The sequence below is a fragment of the Xenia sp. Carnegie-2017 genome, unplaced genomic scaffold (genome assembly GCF_021976095.1).
Source record: "Xenia sp. Carnegie-2017 unplaced genomic scaffold, XeniaSp_v1 HiC_scaffold_22, whole genome shotgun sequence".
In the NCBI taxonomy this organism is placed as follows: domain Eukaryota; kingdom Metazoa; phylum Cnidaria; class Anthozoa; order Malacalcyonacea; family Xeniidae; genus Xenia; species Xenia sp. Carnegie-2017.
The window spans coordinates 7,786,221-7,805,997 of record NW_025813485.1 but is presented as its reverse complement, the minus strand read 5'-3'; the positions used below and the strand labels follow the sequence as shown (position 1 = coordinate 7,805,997).

The 19,777-nt window shown below is 35.9% G+C and overlaps 3 protein-coding genes across 9 annotated transcripts in view; 1 reads left to right on the top strand and 2 right to left on the bottom strand.

Moving 5' to 3' along the window:
- LOC124446609 (regulator of nonsense transcripts 3A-like) overlaps positions 1 to 6,412 on the top strand; it is a 32,425-nt gene extending 26,013 nt beyond the window's left edge. For all 7 annotated transcript variants that reach the window (XM_046997449.1, XM_046997448.1, XM_046997445.1 and 4 more), the window contains 7 exons: positions 1,056 to 1,111; positions 1,436 to 1,556; positions 2,830 to 2,888; positions 3,459 to 3,511; positions 4,394 to 4,512; positions 5,586 to 5,664; positions 6,000 to 6,412. In XM_046997449.1, the coding sequence (XP_046853405.1) occupies positions 1,056 to 1,111; positions 1,436 to 1,556; positions 2,830 to 2,888; positions 3,459 to 3,511; positions 4,394 to 4,512; positions 5,586 to 5,664; positions 6,000 to 6,136 (624 nt within the window). In that variant the 3' untranslated portion in view covers positions 6,137 to 6,412. The remainder of the gene's footprint in view (positions 1 to 1,055; positions 1,112 to 1,435; positions 1,557 to 2,829; positions 2,889 to 3,458; positions 3,512 to 4,393; positions 4,513 to 5,585; positions 5,665 to 5,999) is intronic.
- Positions 6,413 to 10,999: 4,587 nt separating this feature from the next.
- LOC124446564 (NPC intracellular cholesterol transporter 2-like) lies at positions 11,000 to 11,753 on the bottom strand. Its single transcript, XM_046997407.1, has one exon. The coding sequence runs from the start codon at positions 11,657 to 11,659 to the stop codon at positions 11,165 to 11,167; it is 495 nt and encodes a 164-aa protein (XP_046853363.1). The 5' UTR covers positions 11,660 to 11,753; the 3' UTR covers positions 11,000 to 11,164.
- Positions 11,754 to 14,766: 3,013 nt separating this feature from the next.
- On the bottom strand, positions 14,767 to 19,281 carry LOC124446743 (60S ribosomal protein L31-like). The gene is made up of 5 exons (XM_046997618.1): positions 19,220 to 19,281; positions 18,993 to 19,092; positions 17,632 to 17,757; positions 16,142 to 16,254; positions 14,767 to 14,849 (listed from the first exon to the last, which is right to left on the bottom strand). Exons 2-5 carry the CDS (start codon positions 19,088 to 19,090, stop codon positions 14,815 to 14,817), a joined length of 372 nt encoding a protein of 123 aa, XP_046853574.1. The 5' UTR covers positions 19,091 to 19,092; positions 19,220 to 19,281; the 3' UTR covers positions 14,767 to 14,814.
- Between the last annotated feature and the right edge of the window lie 496 nt (positions 19,282 to 19,777).

The following is a 19,777-nucleotide window of genomic DNA, read 5'->3' as shown; positions in this document are numbered from 1 at the left end:
ATTAATTATCAATCGTAATCGTTTAGCCGCCGTAAGACTTTCCCCAGTCCCTTTTTTGTTTCTCGAACGTTAAAAGTCGTGCGCATTCCATCCAACTTTCCAAAACTTGATTCGGGTTTTGAAGTTTTGCACTGGTATTGTTTGATTAGCTACATTTAAAAGCAAATTGATAAAAATTATTGTTGCTAGCACGATTTTTTGAATATTTTGTGATTTGGGAACATTTTTCATACGAGTTCCTTTATCTACAAGCTCGTTTTAATTCCAAACGGTTATCATTAGTTTGGTTTCCTGACGACTGCTCACTTTTGATGGAAAAAAAGTATTTGCCAACAACGAAATCGACCAAGACTACATGTATAAATGCGAAATGCATTCCTTGAACTTACGGACTGTGGAACGATAAAAACCGCCACTTTGTCGACAAGCTGTGTATCAATTGACGCTTTTTAATCATTTGTCTTATAATGCAGTCAACGTTCATTGATATAAATTTTTTTATTGAACAAGCTTTCGGCTATCTGTCTACAGGCTTCGACGGGTTATAAAAGACATGAATGGGATGTAACACTGTATAAATACATAAATAAAAAAGCCATGATTCTAAGGTTTTCGTGTTCTGTCAATAATACAAGCTTCTAATTTATACGTATTCTTCTCCCAGTTTCTTGCTAATTTCAGGGCCTGCTGCCCAGCCTTTTGGCGAATAATAGAAAAAAATGCGTGATCCGAAACTTTAGAATCTTGGCACACTGGACTAACCAAAGCAGCTGATAACAACTCAAAACCACTTCACCACAATATAATATTCTGTTAAAAAAAAACAGTTACTATACCTATCACATAGAACATTATATCATATTACTTTATTTCCGCTTTTTTATTTATGTATTTATATAGTGTTACACCCTATTCATTTCTTTTGTAACCCGTCGAAGGCTGTAGACAGACAGCCGAAAGCTTTTTCAATAAAAAATTTTTTACATCAATGAACGTTTGACTGCCTTATGTATAATCCTGATATTGGATCACGCATTTTTTCCATTATGTTTCAGGGAGGAAACAAAAACTCAGAAACTCAAAAGTCCGGTGATGCTGCAAAAAAAGAAAGGTACGACAACCTGAATAGACCTATACTATAGTCGTTTCGGCCTTAAACCTTTTGGAAACGGCATGGAGAACATTGGATTCTTTCTCCGGCTCAAAATGACAAAAAAAAATGATAAACAGTTTTTCTGCATATTGCGTAAAATCAATCCAGTTTGACTAGAAGTTTTTCAGGAAAGCATGTCTCGTTAAAGTGGGTCAGTGTTATCTACGCGCACGATGAAAATTTATGATTGCCTTCGAAATACAATGAATATACCAGGGAATAATTCATATTTCCGTTCATATTAGGTAGGTATAATGATTCAATTTACGTACGTATTTAAAGGGGTGCGGAATCCAACGACAAAAAAACAATTTCGTCCAATCAAAGTGGTGAACACAAAAATAAGTTGCCATCGGAGAGCAAGGATAAAGGACATAATGTTGTAAAAGAAAAGCCGTTTAAGGTAAACAGAGTTTTATACAGGATGTCCCCACAAAACTGAACTGAATCCGCACAACATTGCTAATTGTTACGTCCTGGTTAATTTTGTTGCACGCTAGTTTGTCTATGCTCGTTGCAACTTATAAAAAATATGTTTGTGTTTCTGTGGCTGTTTTAACTCAGTTAATGTCGCTTTGCCTTTACTAAGCTTTTGTGTGAAAAAATTGAGACGAAAATCAGTGCATTACAGTGTTTGTAAATAGTTTTGCTGTACAGGGTGTATCAGTTGACTCTTAGAAATAGTTCTCTAACACAACACACGCGTGGAATAAGCCAGAACGTTTGGTTATTCTAAGCAGCTACTTCATCATTCTCTGATACAGCTGATAATAAATTTGTTATAATGCAAGATTTCTTGCCAGTGAAAAACCGTTGTTTAAAGTCCTTCAAAACGGACCTTGCTCACGAAAAATACTCAATGGAAAAATAATGTAATCACCTTGAGTCGAATTATGGCCAGTGTCAAATTTTTAAGCAATTGGGTAAGCGCTCGTAAACTTGGATTTTTTGCGTTTAGGTCTTGTTCAAACCAAGTTTTATTACATCATTATGAATTACTTATATTCATTTCAGAAATATACATAAGGTACAATATGAAATTAGGGAGCCAATTCCCAAAGGTGTAAATGTTGTAATAAACGTGTGAAATTCGAAAACGCGAAAAAATCCAAGTTTTAAAGGTCTCACGTTGGCCAGCGCTCACCCCAAATTGCTTGAAATTTTGATAGCTTCTACAGCACAGTCTATTTTTTGACTCGAGTCGATTAAATTGTTTTTCCGATGATTATTTTTGGGGCGTAAGGCCTGTTTTGAAGGACTTGTTACAGCGGATATTTCACTGGTAAAACATTTTGCATTTAGAAAAATTTCATTGCCAGCTGTACCAGAGAACATTGAAGTACTAAGAATAACCAAACGTTTTTGCTTAGTTCGCGCGCGTCTAGTTTTAGAGAACTTTTTCCTAGAGTCTACTTTTTGATACACACTGCACTAATACTGTGCAAACCATATGTGATCGGAGAAGTGTCAAGTTCATTAAACTGTCGTGAATGCTTATTACATTATTGTGCATAATAATTTCAGCGAACATCAATTTATGTGGGTTCCGTTTGCTTATGGGACACCCAGTAGAAAAACAAGGAAAGATACTCCATTTGGCTATGTTTGAAATTGCGTAATGTTTGTTCGCGACAACGCATTTTAATGCTGTGTTTTTCTTTGTTTTACTATTTTAGAACAGACCTTCCTCTGGTCGTACATTTAAAGACAGCAAATCGCAATCCGATGGCCAAAGGTATGCTTTATTGTAAATATATACTTGCATGCACGAACGCTCGTACTTCGTACTTTTTATCATCTTCTTCAATAGTATTTTAAAGATGAAATTTGAGTAATTTCGTCGTTGACTTCATGTAATTTTCGTAAAAACAACGATCCATTTAATTTCCAATGTAACAGATAAAAACAACAATGAAGCTTTCAAAGAAAACAGATCAATAAAGCCACTATATAGCCTCTCTAGAAAATGTTGTTGCGTGTTTGTAATAACTCATCTTTATCTTAAGTATATATAGTAGCTGCTGATATTGCATTGTACAAAGTTTGACAAATTCTTTGAATCAAATTTTAACGTGCTTTGAGTGTTTATCATTCGATGTATACTACGTTAGATGTTTCACGAATCTTCATTTCCTGGAATTCTATAAATCAAAATGTAATTTACATTAGATGGTTCGTGAATCCTTATAATCTTTATTTCTTAAAACTCCAGCACTCAACATGTAATTTACCTTGTTTCACGAATGCTCGTTTCTTGGAATTCCTTCAATCAAAATGTAATTTGTGTCTCTTTTTGCGCTTGTAGATCGAACTTCAACTCATCAAGAAATTCCAATCGCCATCCAAGAAGAGACAAAGGTGCGACAATATGCTTCATGTGAGAACTTGATCTTGAAATATCATCGTCGGAAATCATGTAAAAAATATACAACCATTTGCTGTTGTTTTCTACAGGAGGAGGGGGAGAAAGGCAAACGCAATTTCAACTGTGAAAGTTCAACTTCAATTTAGAATTTAAATAAAATATTTTTGTCGTAAATTGGTGAACATCTTCGAAATTCATTTCATCGCTCCTATTTTTCTGATTACTACGAAAAACTGATAAAAAAACAAGGTTTTTGTAGGGTAGTGGTGGGGGTGCTTTGACGGGTGTCCCAAAAAATAGAACCTGCATAAATTAATTTTGTATTCGCTCATCGCTGCACCATGTAACTAGCAATCCCAACAGTTTAATGAACTTGATAGTTCTGCGCCTCTGGGATTCCATAGGGATTTTACAGTTAAAGCAAAGCAAGTAAAAAGTATCATCATGCACTGATTTTCATCTCAACTTTATTATGTAAAATCAAAACGTCTTTAACTGAGTTATAACAGCCATTAATTAAATTATCTTGTTGTGCGGATTTCATTTTGATGCATACGTAATTATTTTGCTGGTTCCGTTTTTTTTTGTTTCATCCTGTAGTTTGATTTAGATTTCGGTGGCTCTTCCTGCCGATACTCTGTAATGTTCATTGTGATCGAGATTTTTTGAAAGTGTGCTCATTGAAACGCTAATCCCAATTGCATTTGCTGATTTGCTTGGCATATGCGAGGAAATTGCCTTTCGTCTGCACCCTTCGGTCCCCTATAGGCATTTTTATTACGCTTATATAAGAAATATTGAGTTTTAATCGAACGAATCAAATCGACATGAAAATCCATATTGTGTTCGTCAATTGCTTCTGAAATTACTTGCAGGTGTTAAAGATTGCGACAGCAACAGAGCTGATTCCAGGTCCTCAAGTACGTCTTCTCATGTAAAAGGAGAAGAAACAAAAAAGGGGCAGCTGGACGCAAGAGAAAGAGTGAGAAATAAGGTTTGCATTCCCTACTAAAGTCAACGTACTTGTGCTATTGAGGAGATAACTATACGGTGTGTTACAATTTATTTAAAAATGTCCAGAAAACTATCATTTCATCAAAATTTTTCAAAAATGAGTCAGCGTCTATGTATTTTGGCATCGTCTGGTTTATCTAAAAGTAAAAACAATCAGAAGAATTAGTCGCGAAAACCGGGAGAGCTGTTTGTAAAAGCTTCAATTTTAACCGCTTGCGCAAAGAAAATGAAAATGCTTAAAATTCAATTTAATTCGATGAGGTGAAAGTTTCATTTCTGTAGTGCCATGTGCCTTGTAACAAAGTTTTAGAAAATTTGATAACATTGAGTTCACGACGCGACCTGTCAAAATTGGACGTTTGTGTCTTTCACTCCCTTCGTGCAAAAGCTACGTGCAAACGCGCTCACAACTTCATGAGTTCTGAGCATTGCGCATTTGAACAGTAGATACGACGAAAACCATTTTCCTCTGCATTCGATTGCTCGTAAGGTGTTCAACAGAATATATGATCTAAGTTAAGCACATTTAGCTAGCCCAGAAAAGCAAAAATGTCCAAATCCTAATTACATCTAGATACAACGGACCTCTCGAAAGCGCGGGCCTCTAGGCTTATTCCTACTTATCCTACTGGATAATCCACCCTTGGCCGGAATTCGAAGCCGGAGTTCAGAATTGACAAGAGGCTGGAACCGGTGTGCACAGCACTAAAATATAATTGAATAGTAAAATTTTCGACTCATATGCACCTTAAGGAAATTTTTCATATCATAACGCAGTAATTCATCAACCACTTAAAATGCTAGTCGTATTGCGCGTCTTTGCATATCCTTGCAGTAAGTTTGATGATATATCATGGTAAAAAGCAAAACAACGACTTTATGGTCACGTGAATAATTCGCGACACGCCAGCGTGCAGTGATAATCATTAACGGGTATAATGACGTTTCCAAATGCCTCGGAGGCACATTTATTGGTTAAATTTTTTTCTATAGATTAAGGTTCATATTTCTCTTTCAAATCATATGCGCGTAATGCGTTGTTCGTTTGCGTAGGATCGACCAGCTCAAGCTATTTACCAGCCTAGATCACGACCACGTGGGTCATCTGATGAACCAACAGGAAGAAATTCAGGTCTGCTATAGTGCTCTTTTTTTCCATCTTTCAAAAAGCATTTTTTTTGGTGAAACATCTTTACGTAAACAAACTGTTAATTGCTGTCTTTAAAGTCGTTAATTATGTTCAGTATTGAAGTTGTGAAGTTTTTTAGCTATATTTAGCTCCAACTCTCTTCAATATTTCATCAACGTAACCAGCGAAGTATTTCGCAACGGAACATCAGAATCGTTTTTAAGTTTTTAAATAAAAATTATAAACATGGTCTTCCAAAAATTTAAAATCTTTGCCAACATGCTTATGAGTTTATTGCATCAGCAAAATGAAAATGCATTGCTCTGTTGATATCACAGGCCGTTCGACCAATAAAGAGCAGGGTAAGCCACATCGTGACGTTCCCAGCAGAGATGAGGAAAGCTCGCAGAGAAATACAACAAAACGTGATCGGGAATTCCGTGATGATAACTATCGACAACCTCGGGATGCTTAATGGACCCGTGTCGATAAGTATTAAAAAAAAATTATCACTGTGCTACGTGTTGTTGAGTATTGCTAATTGTACACCATTGAGATTGGTTTATGAATGATCGCGTCCTAAAAAAATTTCTTGCAACAGCCTAGAAATGAAATGTTTCTTGACGTTTTTTGCCCACATCTATATAGTTATTACTTATTTTATTTTTTGCCTATATGAGCAAATTTGAATTTGTTACGTGTGTTCTGGACTTTCGTTTTAAGAACTAATAAAATTTCATTACTAGCTGAAGCATTATAAAAAGTATGTGATTTGCCATACCGAAAACAGTGCGCTCTTATGATTTGCTTAAACAAGATATAAAAAGAAATACTTATCGTAAAAATATCACGTTTGATTTTGAAGTACGATGACGTAAGCAAAACGCCTTGTCGTTGAAGCACGGGAAACCCAGAGACGCATGCGTATTCGTTTGAAAGTTACTTCCGCTCGTATTGTAGATGATTTTCTCGATTTCCTTCGTTTTCTGTGCCTTTGCACTACTCCGAAATTCAGTAATTAGATGGGTTTTGCTACGCACTAATGATCGCTCTATTACCAACTACTATATAAGGCTAGTTTCAAACGTCGAATGAGCTGAAACTACATGAGCTGAACGCATTTAAAACAGAAGATAATGAGGTCTTGCATGTGCATGTAAAGTTCGACTTTTGAAACAGGCCTTATATGTTTCTTTGCAAATCCGAGTTTCATTCGCCGTTCGGACTTCATTGCTAACTTACAGTCTTTTAGTAAAAGGAAAATACCATGGCTCTCATCAATTTTTCCTGAATTCTCTACACAATATACCTGGTCTATTTTTATTCCAAGGGAAAGTAAAATATTTTATGGGCGTTGCAAATCTAGATCCCAAAATGCCGTCACATGGGAAGTATTGGGCGTTGCAACTTAAGAATCTTATAAACAGAGAAACTGTTGGAGTATAAAATACATGACTGTCCTTGGGAGGCTGCCAATTCTTCAATTGTAATCATTCTCTTGAGATTTATCAAACAATGTTGCTCGCCCACGTCGGCTGGTGCCAACAATAACACTGATAGAATATTTTTTTGTATCACACCACCATGGCTGAATTGCAAGTCAAGAATCCTTTGTTCTCTTCCTTCTTCCCTTCCCACCGTTCAATACGCCTATTGGTGAAGAACTTTATAGGCATTCCTTGTGCACGAACATCAAAAGATAAATTGCTCATGGAATTGCCATTGTTGGATCTTTTCCGCTAAAAATACTGCAATTTTATGCACGGCGTGTAATCGACTTGCTATAATGTTCATAAGAAAAGAAATTCAAAATGGCTATTGTGCAGTTAAATAATAATGCTATTTTTTGCTGTGACGTGAAGGAAATGGTTCGTCGCGAAAGTTTAGGTCACATACAATGAGCGCGGAATAAGGAATATGCAAAAAGCCACGCTATTGATGAATCTAATTAAATATACAGCACCAAATTGCATAGCGAAGTGCACATCTGCATATTTCTTGTGACCACGAGTTCACAATTATTCACTTGACTTTTGAAATTGACGGCCTGTCTTGGTGATGTACGGTGATATTTGCATCGTACAGCACCAAAAAAGCGGCCAAAATTTGTATATTACTCAGAATTTTTATTCTGTAAAAGAAATACTTTTGAGTGGTATTCCATTAAAAAACAGTCTGAGGGACGTTGCTTTGTAATAGAAAGTCTAAATATCTAATATAAAGATACAAAATGCGTTCGTATTCAGGCCATCGCTGAATCTTGCTGTTTTTCGTTTAATACGAGCGGACAAGAAAGGAACTGTGTGGAAGAAAACGATTCATTGGTCTTGTATAGAACCCACAAGACAACCAAAAGATTATGGCAATTCGGCTTGTGGAAGAAGCGAAGAGTTGAAGTTTGCAGGAGAAATTAAAGATGAGAAAAAACGATTGTAAATAAGTCAAAGAGTGACGAAGAAACTAACCAAGGTAAGGAGAGTGCATAATTGTGCATATATGATTCGAACCAAAAATTTTTTAAATACTTAATGTAATCGGGCTTCCAACTTCGCACAACGTGAAAATGTTCTGCAATATTTTCTAAGTTCGATATCAACATTTTGAATGGATCAAAATGTTGATTGTTGATATGCGTCAGTTAAATTAGGGTCAGGCATGCCGACAATTAATGCAGGACACTCGAAGGCCGAAGCGCTTATATGCGGAACGCGGGCTCGTTTTTGGTTGGGGTTTGGGTCAGCGTCTAAGGTGTCCGATAAACTGCAGTAGTTCCCAGTTTAAGTATGCGGCAGCTAGACATTCTTTAATTACTGCTATATACACTAATGTTGCGTACATCAAGTGTTTGGTTATATAGGAAAAAATATCATAGATTTCGACAGCTCTTCAAATAAAATCAACGTCTTTCGGGGGAGATTCGGCCCGCGAAATTTCTTGCTATAAGGATGACCCCGGCATTTTTAGTCGACTTCCAATCACATTTAACATACACAGTACTTGTATAACATTAATATATATTAAATTATTAAGAGTTATCATTGTATTCATCATTCATGCTCTATAGTAACCTTTAGGCCTTAATAATTTCCCCCAGAATCAAAATACAGCCGAGCCTGCTTTCGAAATGTTGGTCATTACCGGAAAGTTAAAAACCAAAGAAAAAAAGAATTTTGTACGATGACTTTACAAATAGGTTTCAAACCATTTAAGTTAGATGTAGTTGTGCTTGGAATGTGCGTCTCGTTGCAATGAAATAGAGTCGGCGTATTAAATGTCAAAAATGTCGAAATAGTGTTCGACTTAAAACACGCAAACGATATTTCATTCATGTGAAATTTTTCTGGATTGGAATATCAAAGTTAACTGACACGTTTCAGCTATACTTAACAGCATAGACGTAGGGACAAATTTAAATTCAGGGAAGCTGATGTCGACGTACGAGTAGTTGACCAGACCCTTATTCCTTCAAGCTTTAGGGATGAATGCGGATGTATTATATTTTGGCAATGTCAACCCATATTATTAGGGAGGGCTATGCCCGCCATGCATTACAAAATTCAGGAAGCCCTACTAGCCCCCTCCGTTTTCTACGCCTATGGGCATTTTCGAACAGTGAAGCGTATATAGTGTACCACAACTCCAGCACTAACGGCCCATACTAAAATTTTTGTTTTGATTTCTTGGAAGGAAAGTTAGGGTCTTGTTTTATATAACTTCATGCACTCCAATGTATTTACGTAAAGGGATAATCCTCTTTTTTCATACTTTTTTAAATTCATTGCTATTTTCATTGATAAACGTTTCTATTAAATAAATACTATATCTTAATTTGTCATTCAAGCGCTTTGTGAAAAGTAAAATCGTCTCTCACGGATAAATCGAACAAAATTTACTTCTGTATATGAACTGAGTCAATACTGTTTACAAGATAATATACAACTGACTGTATCACTAATGGAGGGCACAGGCCGTGCAGTTTTTTTAGTACTTTCGTACTTCGGTAGGACTAATTTGCTCTTTGTTGACGATTCTGTTCAGATTAAAGGCTGAAACACACTAGGCAGTCGCTTCAGTCGCGCGTCCAAAGCGAATTGATGCGCACGTCAGTCGCTTGAACGCCAGAAACACACATGCAGCAACCATCGCAACATTTACCGTGGCGTCTATTGAACATGGCGAAGATTTCTGTTTGTTACAGACACAGACATCACTTAGACTTTTTTATTTGGGCCTTTATTATAGCTACTAATATATGAATATTTACTCAGTACAAACTACTATGTGGAGAAAAGAGAACAAGCCAGTTGAAACATGCCAATATGATCATAGCCCATTACGCGTATATCGTGGACAATCTTAATATATTAATTCTAACACGGTTTTTAATATGCACATGAAAAACATGTGACTTGGACGAGATTTGAACTCGTACAAATTTGTGCAATCCATTGGAGAACGCTATCCATGCCTCGCTCAACCGCCCCCTGGTCAGGGGTGTGAACAAAAAAAACCAACTACAGCCATGCCCTGACGTTCAAGAGCACTTTTAGCCGATGAATCACAGCATCAATAAATCATTTTTCATGCATGGCACAAGACAACGGTTGCATAACTATGTAATTTCTGACATTTCAATATTTATCTTGAGATACCCAAGTTCCTAACCTGTTTCTCGTGTGCAATATCATCAGTGTTAATGCATCTTCATAAATGTTCAGAAGTTCTACCTAATTTGCTGGCGAATTTTAAGTAACTATGTAAACAAAGAAAACCGGACTCGATTATTTCACAATAGTATTGTAGGGTAATCAATCATCCAGCAAATACTTCGAGTATTATTTTACAAAGAGAGACAACAGAACTTCGAGCATGCTTCATTCACGAGTCACTAAAACAAACAATATGCATTCGTCATTCATCGTCAACCGCATGCACGACATGAGTCCGACGCTACCGTCTTACCAATGCTAAAACACAGCTCTTGCTTGTTTTGAAGGTTGAACTTGTGATCGAGAAGATCGTATTCTATGTACTAATTAAGAAAAATACATATACATGTTGTGACTGGCTGAATGTGACCTCTCTGATCTCTTTCCAACGGCACAAAAAGTGCTGATTTGTTTTTATAAATTTTGAGCTGCGTCTCGTGATACAACGTACAATTAGGAACTGTTCCTTTTATGTAAGAAAGAGTAGATATGCACTATGTTATTCAATACGACAATCTCAGCTTCCTGTCGATCTGCTTTGTTTTTATCAAATAATATTTTTGGGTCTCACGCAAGCTTTACTTTTATACTTTCATGCAAGAAGCTTCGATTTTCATGGAGTCGATTAATTTTGATTGCAATGTAAATTTTAATTTATCAATTTTTTTGCGAAAAAAACCATTTCACTACAAAATCATTTAATATATCTACGATATAAATTCTGTGTTTAAACTTCAATTATGGAACGGTCTATCTTGTTCGATTTTGATCTCACGATTTGGCTTTATGTGCTGTCAGGCTTCAATATCGTTGCTTTTATCTGCAATGGTTACAAGAAATTGCAAGCACATCAACGAAGCGGATGACTTTGGCGGTCGAACTTCGATTTCAACTTTGTAATTCGCCGACGGAGCAAACGATGGGACGGGCATTTCCATTTTGAACACTTGTTTTTGGCCGGCTGGTAAAGGACAGTTGAGATTGTGGCCCTTACAAAAGTCGGACTTATCGAAAGGAAAAGGCAACTTTTCTTCCCCTACGATATCGTATAGGAAAATTTGTCCTGCATTGATTGTCGTCTTGGGTGTAAATGTTATATTGCCCGCATAAGTTTTTCCCTTGAATAGAGTACATGGCGTAGGGACACCACCTTCGCAATTAAAGTCCAACTCAAAGGCGGTCGAGGCTGGAGCTTCATCGGGACAAGTAATAAACGGTACTGAGACACTGATCACGTTCGCCAGCAATGTGCAAAGAATGAACAACGCGAATGACCCACGTAGAAACATACTTCTCTCTGTTTTCAATGCAAGCACTTTGCGTTTCTATTGACTGAGTAGCAAGTATTTGGAGAACGACTTGCTGAAGAATGACCTTGCTCGCATGGTCTGTTTGGTAATCATATTTCATTTGCGTCACAATTGATCACGCCACGTGAGCATGACAGATTCCTCGGCAGGAGATGATCATGTGACAAAGCCTTGTGACATTTCAGTCATGCTGTCAAAGGTATTTATTCGGGACGAAAAAAAAACCCAACTTCCATGAAATAAATAAAGACAAAATTGAAAAGATTCGTCGCTGCTTAAGAGCTTTTCGATAGCAATAATGTATGAAAAGAGTATATTGCCAAGAATGCACGAGTATAATGAACTGAGGAGGACTTGGCAACAGCGACACAACTTTTATCGTCTGCTTGGGCAGCATTAATATGTTATCCTTTGTGTAACCTTGTCTGACCTGACATAAACCTGGTGATATTTACATATGTATTAGTTGATTGACTGACGGTCACGGCTATTTTTCATATAACACACTTCATCCCCATCTTGGCCCATCAATTGCAATGTATATATACAAAATTATACATATTATTAAAGTGCTACTGAAGTGAAATTTTCATCTAATTAAGAAAAATACATCACTTAGTCTGAAAAATACATCATCTTCGCTGCAGTAGACCTACCGTCACTTAAGTAAGATCACAAGATCATCTTCCAGGGACATCGCGGAAACGTGATTTAATATTACATCATTGCTTGATGCAATCAAAAATTATAAATAGTGGATGCCGAGTTTAAAATGAATACATGGCTCTTTATATCTCATAGTATGAGGTTTAAAGAAATTTAGCTGATGCAATAAACGTTGCGTAAACATTTGCGCAACCACCGCCAAAAAAATTTTTCATGCTACATAAATTTTCATTTGTCAGTCATTTCTCTAGAAACTTTTGTTTATGCAGTGATTGAAAATGAAAATATTTACATAGTAGGACGAGATTTACAGGCTGGCTACGCCAAAGTGTGGTCTTTCAAAAACAGTCTTTGCACCTCACGCATGCGCTCCTTTTAGTTTGAAAGAGCAGTGAATATTACCCTTCCACGCATGCGCTCCTTTTTGTTTGAAAGACAGTGAATAAAGTAAATGGTTTGAACCCGTGAGTATCGTTACAATGTTTGTAGATGTTGATCGTCCAGGTTAGTATAGTCCTGAGAAAGACTGTTTTTGTTGTTGTTGACTGACGTTTCGATAATCTTAGCTGTAGTCATCTTCAGACTCAGCTTCAGAGTCCTTTGACTCTGAAGATGACTACCTCTGAGGTTGTCGAAACGTCAGTCAACAACAAAACAGTCTTTCTCAGGACTGTACTTACCTGGACGATCTACATCTACAAACATTTAAAGACAGAGAATGTTGCCCTCCCAAATGAGGTGTTGGTCAATTTATACGATTTCTTGCAAGTATTCAACTAATATAATTCGTACCACATGCAGTTGATCGATTTTCATAAAATTCTAAAATTTTGAATAAAACGCAGGCTAGTTTGCTGCGTAATAACAAAATAAATCAGAAACTAAGATAGACAAAAAATAAAACAAGAAATCACAGAGGCCGTTCACAAGAGCTGAGTTAACGTATTTCCTCTAATACAAGCTTAGCTTCAATTAAACGCCGCTTTCTTATACAGTCTCAAATCTTTTATAAAATAGATTTTTTTGTGTTTGCACTGGCTTATGCAAACCTCAGAGACTTTAGTTAGAACTCTCAACCAGGTGTAACCTCAACATCCAGTTCTTCCAAAGGTCTTCTCGCTGTGCAAACACAGAACAAAATGAATAGTCGATTTGCCCCGATTTAAGAATTTCAACGGCAGTTACCTACGCGGCGAACTAATGAAAGGTTGGAATTTTTAGTTTTTTAGACAGTGAAAGGTTCGACTCCTTTCACTGTCACAATATCATTTCACGCCTTACAGAATCTCGGGATGATGTAAACAGTGCTCTCACTTTTAAGGAATTATCCTTAAAAATAGGATTTTCTAAAGGTTTTAAGGACATTTTTAAGGATGTTTTTATACTTTAAATATACACTTACTAATATTTAATGTTATGCAACATAAATGTTAAAAAGATAAAGAGCAATTATTTAAAAAAATATTGAAAATTTCACGTTATAAAACACAAGACAATAGACACTCCTTAAATAGTAAACATTATTTAATCTAAACGTTTCGACAAGTGTTGCATGGCATCTTCGGTAGAAACTGTTTGCTTTTCAAAATTACATATTACAAATAAGATCGTGATTAAACGCCATTTAAATTAAATTAATAAATAATCAACGGAAAATTGTTAACTCGCACGACGCTTGTACACCATGATTAAGTAGAGGATTGCTTAGATCAGGGGTCTCCAAGCTACGGCCCGTGGGCCAGATGCGGCCCGTTGGGCCTCTCAATCCGGCCCGCAGAGGCACTTAAGAAAAAGATTATTAAACAAAATAAACTTTGTGCAGAAAGTTCACGTTATGACGCAAGCCAACTTGCAAGAGTGGCTTACGTCAATTTTTGTCCCAACTTAAGCACATTGCGAAATTTAAAAAGCTGAAGGATAACGTGGAAATTTTTTATATTTCAATGCTTCATAATGAAAGTTCATGTGGCCCTCTGGCTGTAAAGTTTGGAGACCCCTGGCTTAAATGAATATGATAGTTGACGTTTAATCACGATCTTATTTGTAATATGTAATTTTGAAAAGCAAACAGTTTCTACCGAAGATGCCTCGTAACACTTCTAGAAACGTTTAGATTAAATAATGTTTACTATTTACGGAGTGTCTATTGTCTTATGTTATACCAAAATACTCTTTGCCAGTCGTAATTTTTTCCACGTTATAAGCACTTCAATTAAATCGTGTACAGATTACATGAATTTCATTGGTCATTTTCCATGGGTTTGAATTGAAAACAGGGATATTTATAATAAATTAAAAGAGATGCAAAACAACAAAATGCTTTTAAAGATTATATGGATGCACGCGATATTTCGAATAGTTTCATGAAAGTTGAATCAACATGATGAAGAAAAAAATGAGAAAACATAAAAAAGACCATCTTGACAAAATGAACACATTTTATTACACATTTTCACAACCTATAATATTCAATCATCAGCCTCGACAATCTTGGTTTCCAAACCTAACAACCGAGATAAAAAGAATGGAATAAGAAAGGCGCACTTTCAACTAAGCACATGATTCAAAATGGTGTTAGGGTGAGTAAAATATCATTTTGATGAAATAACGAATGAACGATAAAATCATCACGATAACAAACAAAATATCGTAGGATTACAATGCCAAACTTCAAATGCATTGGTGGTGAACAGTCACAGGACGATCTATGAGACTATAAGCTTTACTATTGAAGCTGGTTGTATAAAACATGCAGTACAGAATATGGAACTGTGAACTGTGATTGCCCAACTGAAGTAAGGGCACAGAATAATGATTATATGGAATGGTCACTTAGGTATACAACGCGTCCTCATGTCGGCCATTATTCCAGTCAGATGTTTAGGATTTCTCACTTGTTTCCAACCATTAAAATTACATGACGTCAATACTTAATAATGAACTCAAGTATATTTTGACCTAAGAAATGAAGACAAAAACCTTAATCAACTGGCTGGAATAATGGCGGCCACCATGCGCGAGGACAAAAACATCAATAATTCCGACACGAGCGACTCTTCTGTATATTCTTATTCTGTGGAGAAACTAAAGCGTCAATTGGGGGTATATATTCATGCATTCAGCTCTGCCCTGCTGATTTCTTTTGTTTGCGATGTTAATTTCAAAAGAAGTCAGCAGGGCAGAGCTGAAGATACGAATATTACCCCAATTAGCGTTCTAGTTTCGCCCTTGACTGAAGTACGTTATGTTTTAGTCAGCGATGGATAAAGGATGATTTTGTCGACAAAGTGCTCTAGTTCGGATTAATTTTCGGTGGCTGTTGTCTTGCTCGGTAGGTACTATAGAAAGTGTGCTACACCAAAAACCAATCACACTTTGTTTTGCATGAACTTTTGGTATATCAACCTTCATCGGGAAAATGACACACTTCCGCATGCCAAGTAAATACACCCCTGGGTTTAAACAATCGGGACTACTGCAGTTTAGCGTACACCCCAGGCGCTATCGATCAATTACAACGGGCGGGAGCAATAACCGGCGGAAAATTCCGCCTTATAAAAATAGTAGACATTGATACCTGACCAAAACCTTAACACTAAACCCTAACCACATTTTGAAGACTAAAACTATTTTAAACTTTCTAATCAAACACGAACATGTTTGGTTCTTTTTTGCCAAATAACAATAGGAGCCTGCGCGCCCATGTAAGCGCTTCGGGTGTTCGGTAAACTGCATTCTACCCAAAAATCAGTAATAAATTACGTGATCCCACCCCGTTGATCCATGCTGTAGTACCTTTGAATGAATCGACCGGCACGTGTGTTACAAGTGTGTAAAATTTGTGAGGCGAATCTTCGTCTTCGTTTCTTCGACGAGCTAATCGCACACGAACACGGAATGGCACGTTCCTAAACACAAAAATATTGAGCACACCTATAGATTTTAATAAGAAAATCAGCGCATTGCTTAACATAAAATGTCGCTGCAATATATTTGACGGTGACGAGTAGAGGTCTGAAATCGAGTCGTTAACTCTTTCTAGTTTCTTCCTTTATGGTATCATTTACTACATGGCATGTTTAAGGAGCAATTTTTTGAAGCGAAATACGATCGTTTCACGAAGAACTACATTGTACGAAAGGCACGGGGTGTGTTGACTAAAATTCGGTTGCCACACACACGAAAACCTTTCTGATTCTTTATCTCCCTGCAGTTTCACAGAAGTGACTATGGCATTGAGTCAGTTCTGCAAATTCAACAGGTTAAAATAACAGTCGCGTTAATAATTCATATATAAATTACAAATCCAAGAAAAAGAGATTTCTCGATGATTCAGTTTAGCTTAATGTAGTTGCATTATTTCTAAAAACACTTTTTTCCACTGAAGAGCAAGTCTATTCAAATATCAAACTGGCAAACTCTTCATAACTATACCAAAGTTTACACAATGCGAGAATAATAAAATTCAGACATTGTTGTATTGAAGTATTTGTAAGGACATATTTTAAAAAATTTTAGGACAAGTCAAACATTGAAAGACTTGAATTGCATGGAAAGCACAGTCAATGTAATAGATTATACAAGACATAATGAAAATCAAAACCAAAGAACTTCTTCCACAGTTTGAGTGGAAATACGTAGTGTGTTTCCATTTGACCTTAACATTAATATTTAAAATAAACTTCAATTCAACATCCACTTCTGAAATAAAAAATTAGAGTGCCAACTGACATATTTGAAAATTTGAACAAATTTCAAAATTGAGGGACCTAGAAGTGCATCTTTATAAATTAATGGACTATTAAAGCCTTGAATTATTTTAATATAAGGAAATCCACAAAAATCAAAGTTTTGTACAAACACAGTCAATACATGTAAACATAGTTATAACTTATATTATAAATATTAAACTACAGTGAGCATATTAGACTTATGAAGGGCTAGACCATAGTGTTTTTTATAAATAGTAGGTCGAATGAATACGTTGAGATCTGTAAATGTGCACTAACTTTTTCTCAATTGCGGTTTTACTTTCAAATTAAAACATACCAGAATACTTACATGGGTAGAGAAGAAGATAGCTTTACGTGTATTTGCCGCAGTTGTTTCAAAAAATTTGACATTACAAAAAACTTCTCTCACCAGGAGACAAATATAAAATGGTTATGGATCATGTATGTACACTTTTCACATAGTGCATTGGCATTATGGTAGGTTAAAATATCATAAATGCCAGTGTTGTGGAAAAAAACAAAACACAGGAAAGAGTATATTGTTTTACACACCTAATGCCACGAGACCAAATCTGTTTGTTCAAACCCGTATCAACACGAACATCAGGTGTTCCCATTGTTTTTTCTGCAAACTTTTTTATCTCTTTGATAGCACGTGGCGCACGTTTCTTGAAGCCACTGCAAAAGGCAATTAAAGAGGTGTGCAAATCAATTAACGGCATACAAAAATGTAATGGCAAAGCTAAGAAGATTATACAGTCATGAAGTGTCCTGAAGATTAGCAGTAATCATTTTGCTTGAATAGCTAAGCTGCACTACATACACATGTATGTTACAGTTGAATTTCAATGGTGTGAAACATGAACAAACATAGTACACAAGTTCTTATGGAAACATGATAGACAAAATTTTTCTGCTGAAGCAATATTTACAGTAAAAAGTATGCACTAATACTACATGCTAACACTTAATTGGTTGCCATTTTCGGCATATATGTATTGCGATAGGCTTTAAGACAGCACCAGAGATTTGAGTAATGAGCTGTGAGAGCTTAAGTTGAAAACAGGAATAGATCCAAATGGAAGTGAGCTTGCCAGGACAACACCATCAAAGTCTCACATACAAAAAAAATGTTGCCCGCAATCGCCTTTAACCTAGATTAGAATTTTACCTTACTCAAAATTCAAAATAAAACAACTTCAATTCACACAAGACAATTCATGCACTTACGTATTTGTAAAAAAACATGTGCATCTGATGAGGAGTCCGAGCAATATTACCTCTCAGAAATGTTTGATTCTGACTTTAAAAAAGCTGATATGGATTGTCATTATAAATAGAATTTTAAAGTTCATTGGTCAGGAACATGCAACTTTCTCTTTTCCCCCCCAATTCAAACAATGAATAGTTGCAACAAGTTTTCAGTGTACCACTTACTTAAATATCATAAGTGTCAGGCAATGATATTGATTGTAAAAATTAATGCATATGAAATATACACTATGGTATCAAAACTAGGGATTCAAAATTTGAATTGGGGATACTAGATTTCCATAACCTAGTATCCATTTGAATACTGGTTGAAATTTTAAATTTCGACCCTTGTCATGAATATAACAATGGTAACCAATTGAGAAACCAGTCAAAGACCTTAGAGCTAAGAGCACACATAAATTTATTGCAACTCAAGGCACTTATAAATATATGACTAATGAACTTCTTCCAGATCAAAGTCGTCAAATAAAACCACAGAAAAGTCACGATGTTCAAAACATTCTTTCATAAGAAAACTCACGATGTTCAAAATTCTCCGAAGGGCAAACTCACATTAAGTTAGACAGAATCTTCACCACAAAATACCACACAATAATAGCAACAATTTAGTATTAAAATACTTTCGTGATTATACTCACATGCCATGAATTCGCTTGTGTAAATGAATCGTGTATTCCCGAGTGACCACTTGATTAAGCGCAGAACGACCTTTCTTTTTATCGTTCTTCTTAGCCATTTCTACGTAAAATTTAAATGAGTAGCACGAATATAGTTTTTATTACTCATCTTCTGGTCCGCACGGGTAAATTTAAAGTATTCGGCTGCGGATTGAAAAAGATTATAAATATGACTTCGCTTTATTTACCTTGTCCAAATGAAAGTCGATTCAAAAAGAACGTATTAGGGATAATTGGGGATTATACTTGCCACAGTCAGTTTGGTCAATGAATATGAGATGATATCTAGGGATAAGCTATTATGAATTATTAATTTCTAACTAAAACGAAAATCTTTGCACCAATAAGCGATTTGTTTTACACCTTTACTTCTGAGTCAATCACACTGCAAAGGCTCAAATTTTTCATAATTCGAGAAGGTTGACTTTTAGAGATCTTAGAATCATTTTCTGCGGAGTCATGGTTTCAGATTTTCACAATATATTTTTAATTAAAACATTTTTCTGCAATTTTCTTACACTGATTTTTAATTCATTGCGTTTTTGCGGATATCCCCATAGAGATTACAAAGATTATACAGCTTCACAATGAAATAACCATCAAGAAATAACAGATGATTTTTTCCTCATGGATTCCGGTCATTATTAATGGGAGAGGCTTTGGGCCCAAGTTAAACTCGTAGCCTAGTCGTTGGCTGAATAAAAATTCTACTACAAGTTAGTCGGGTGAAAAATTCTGCAAATATA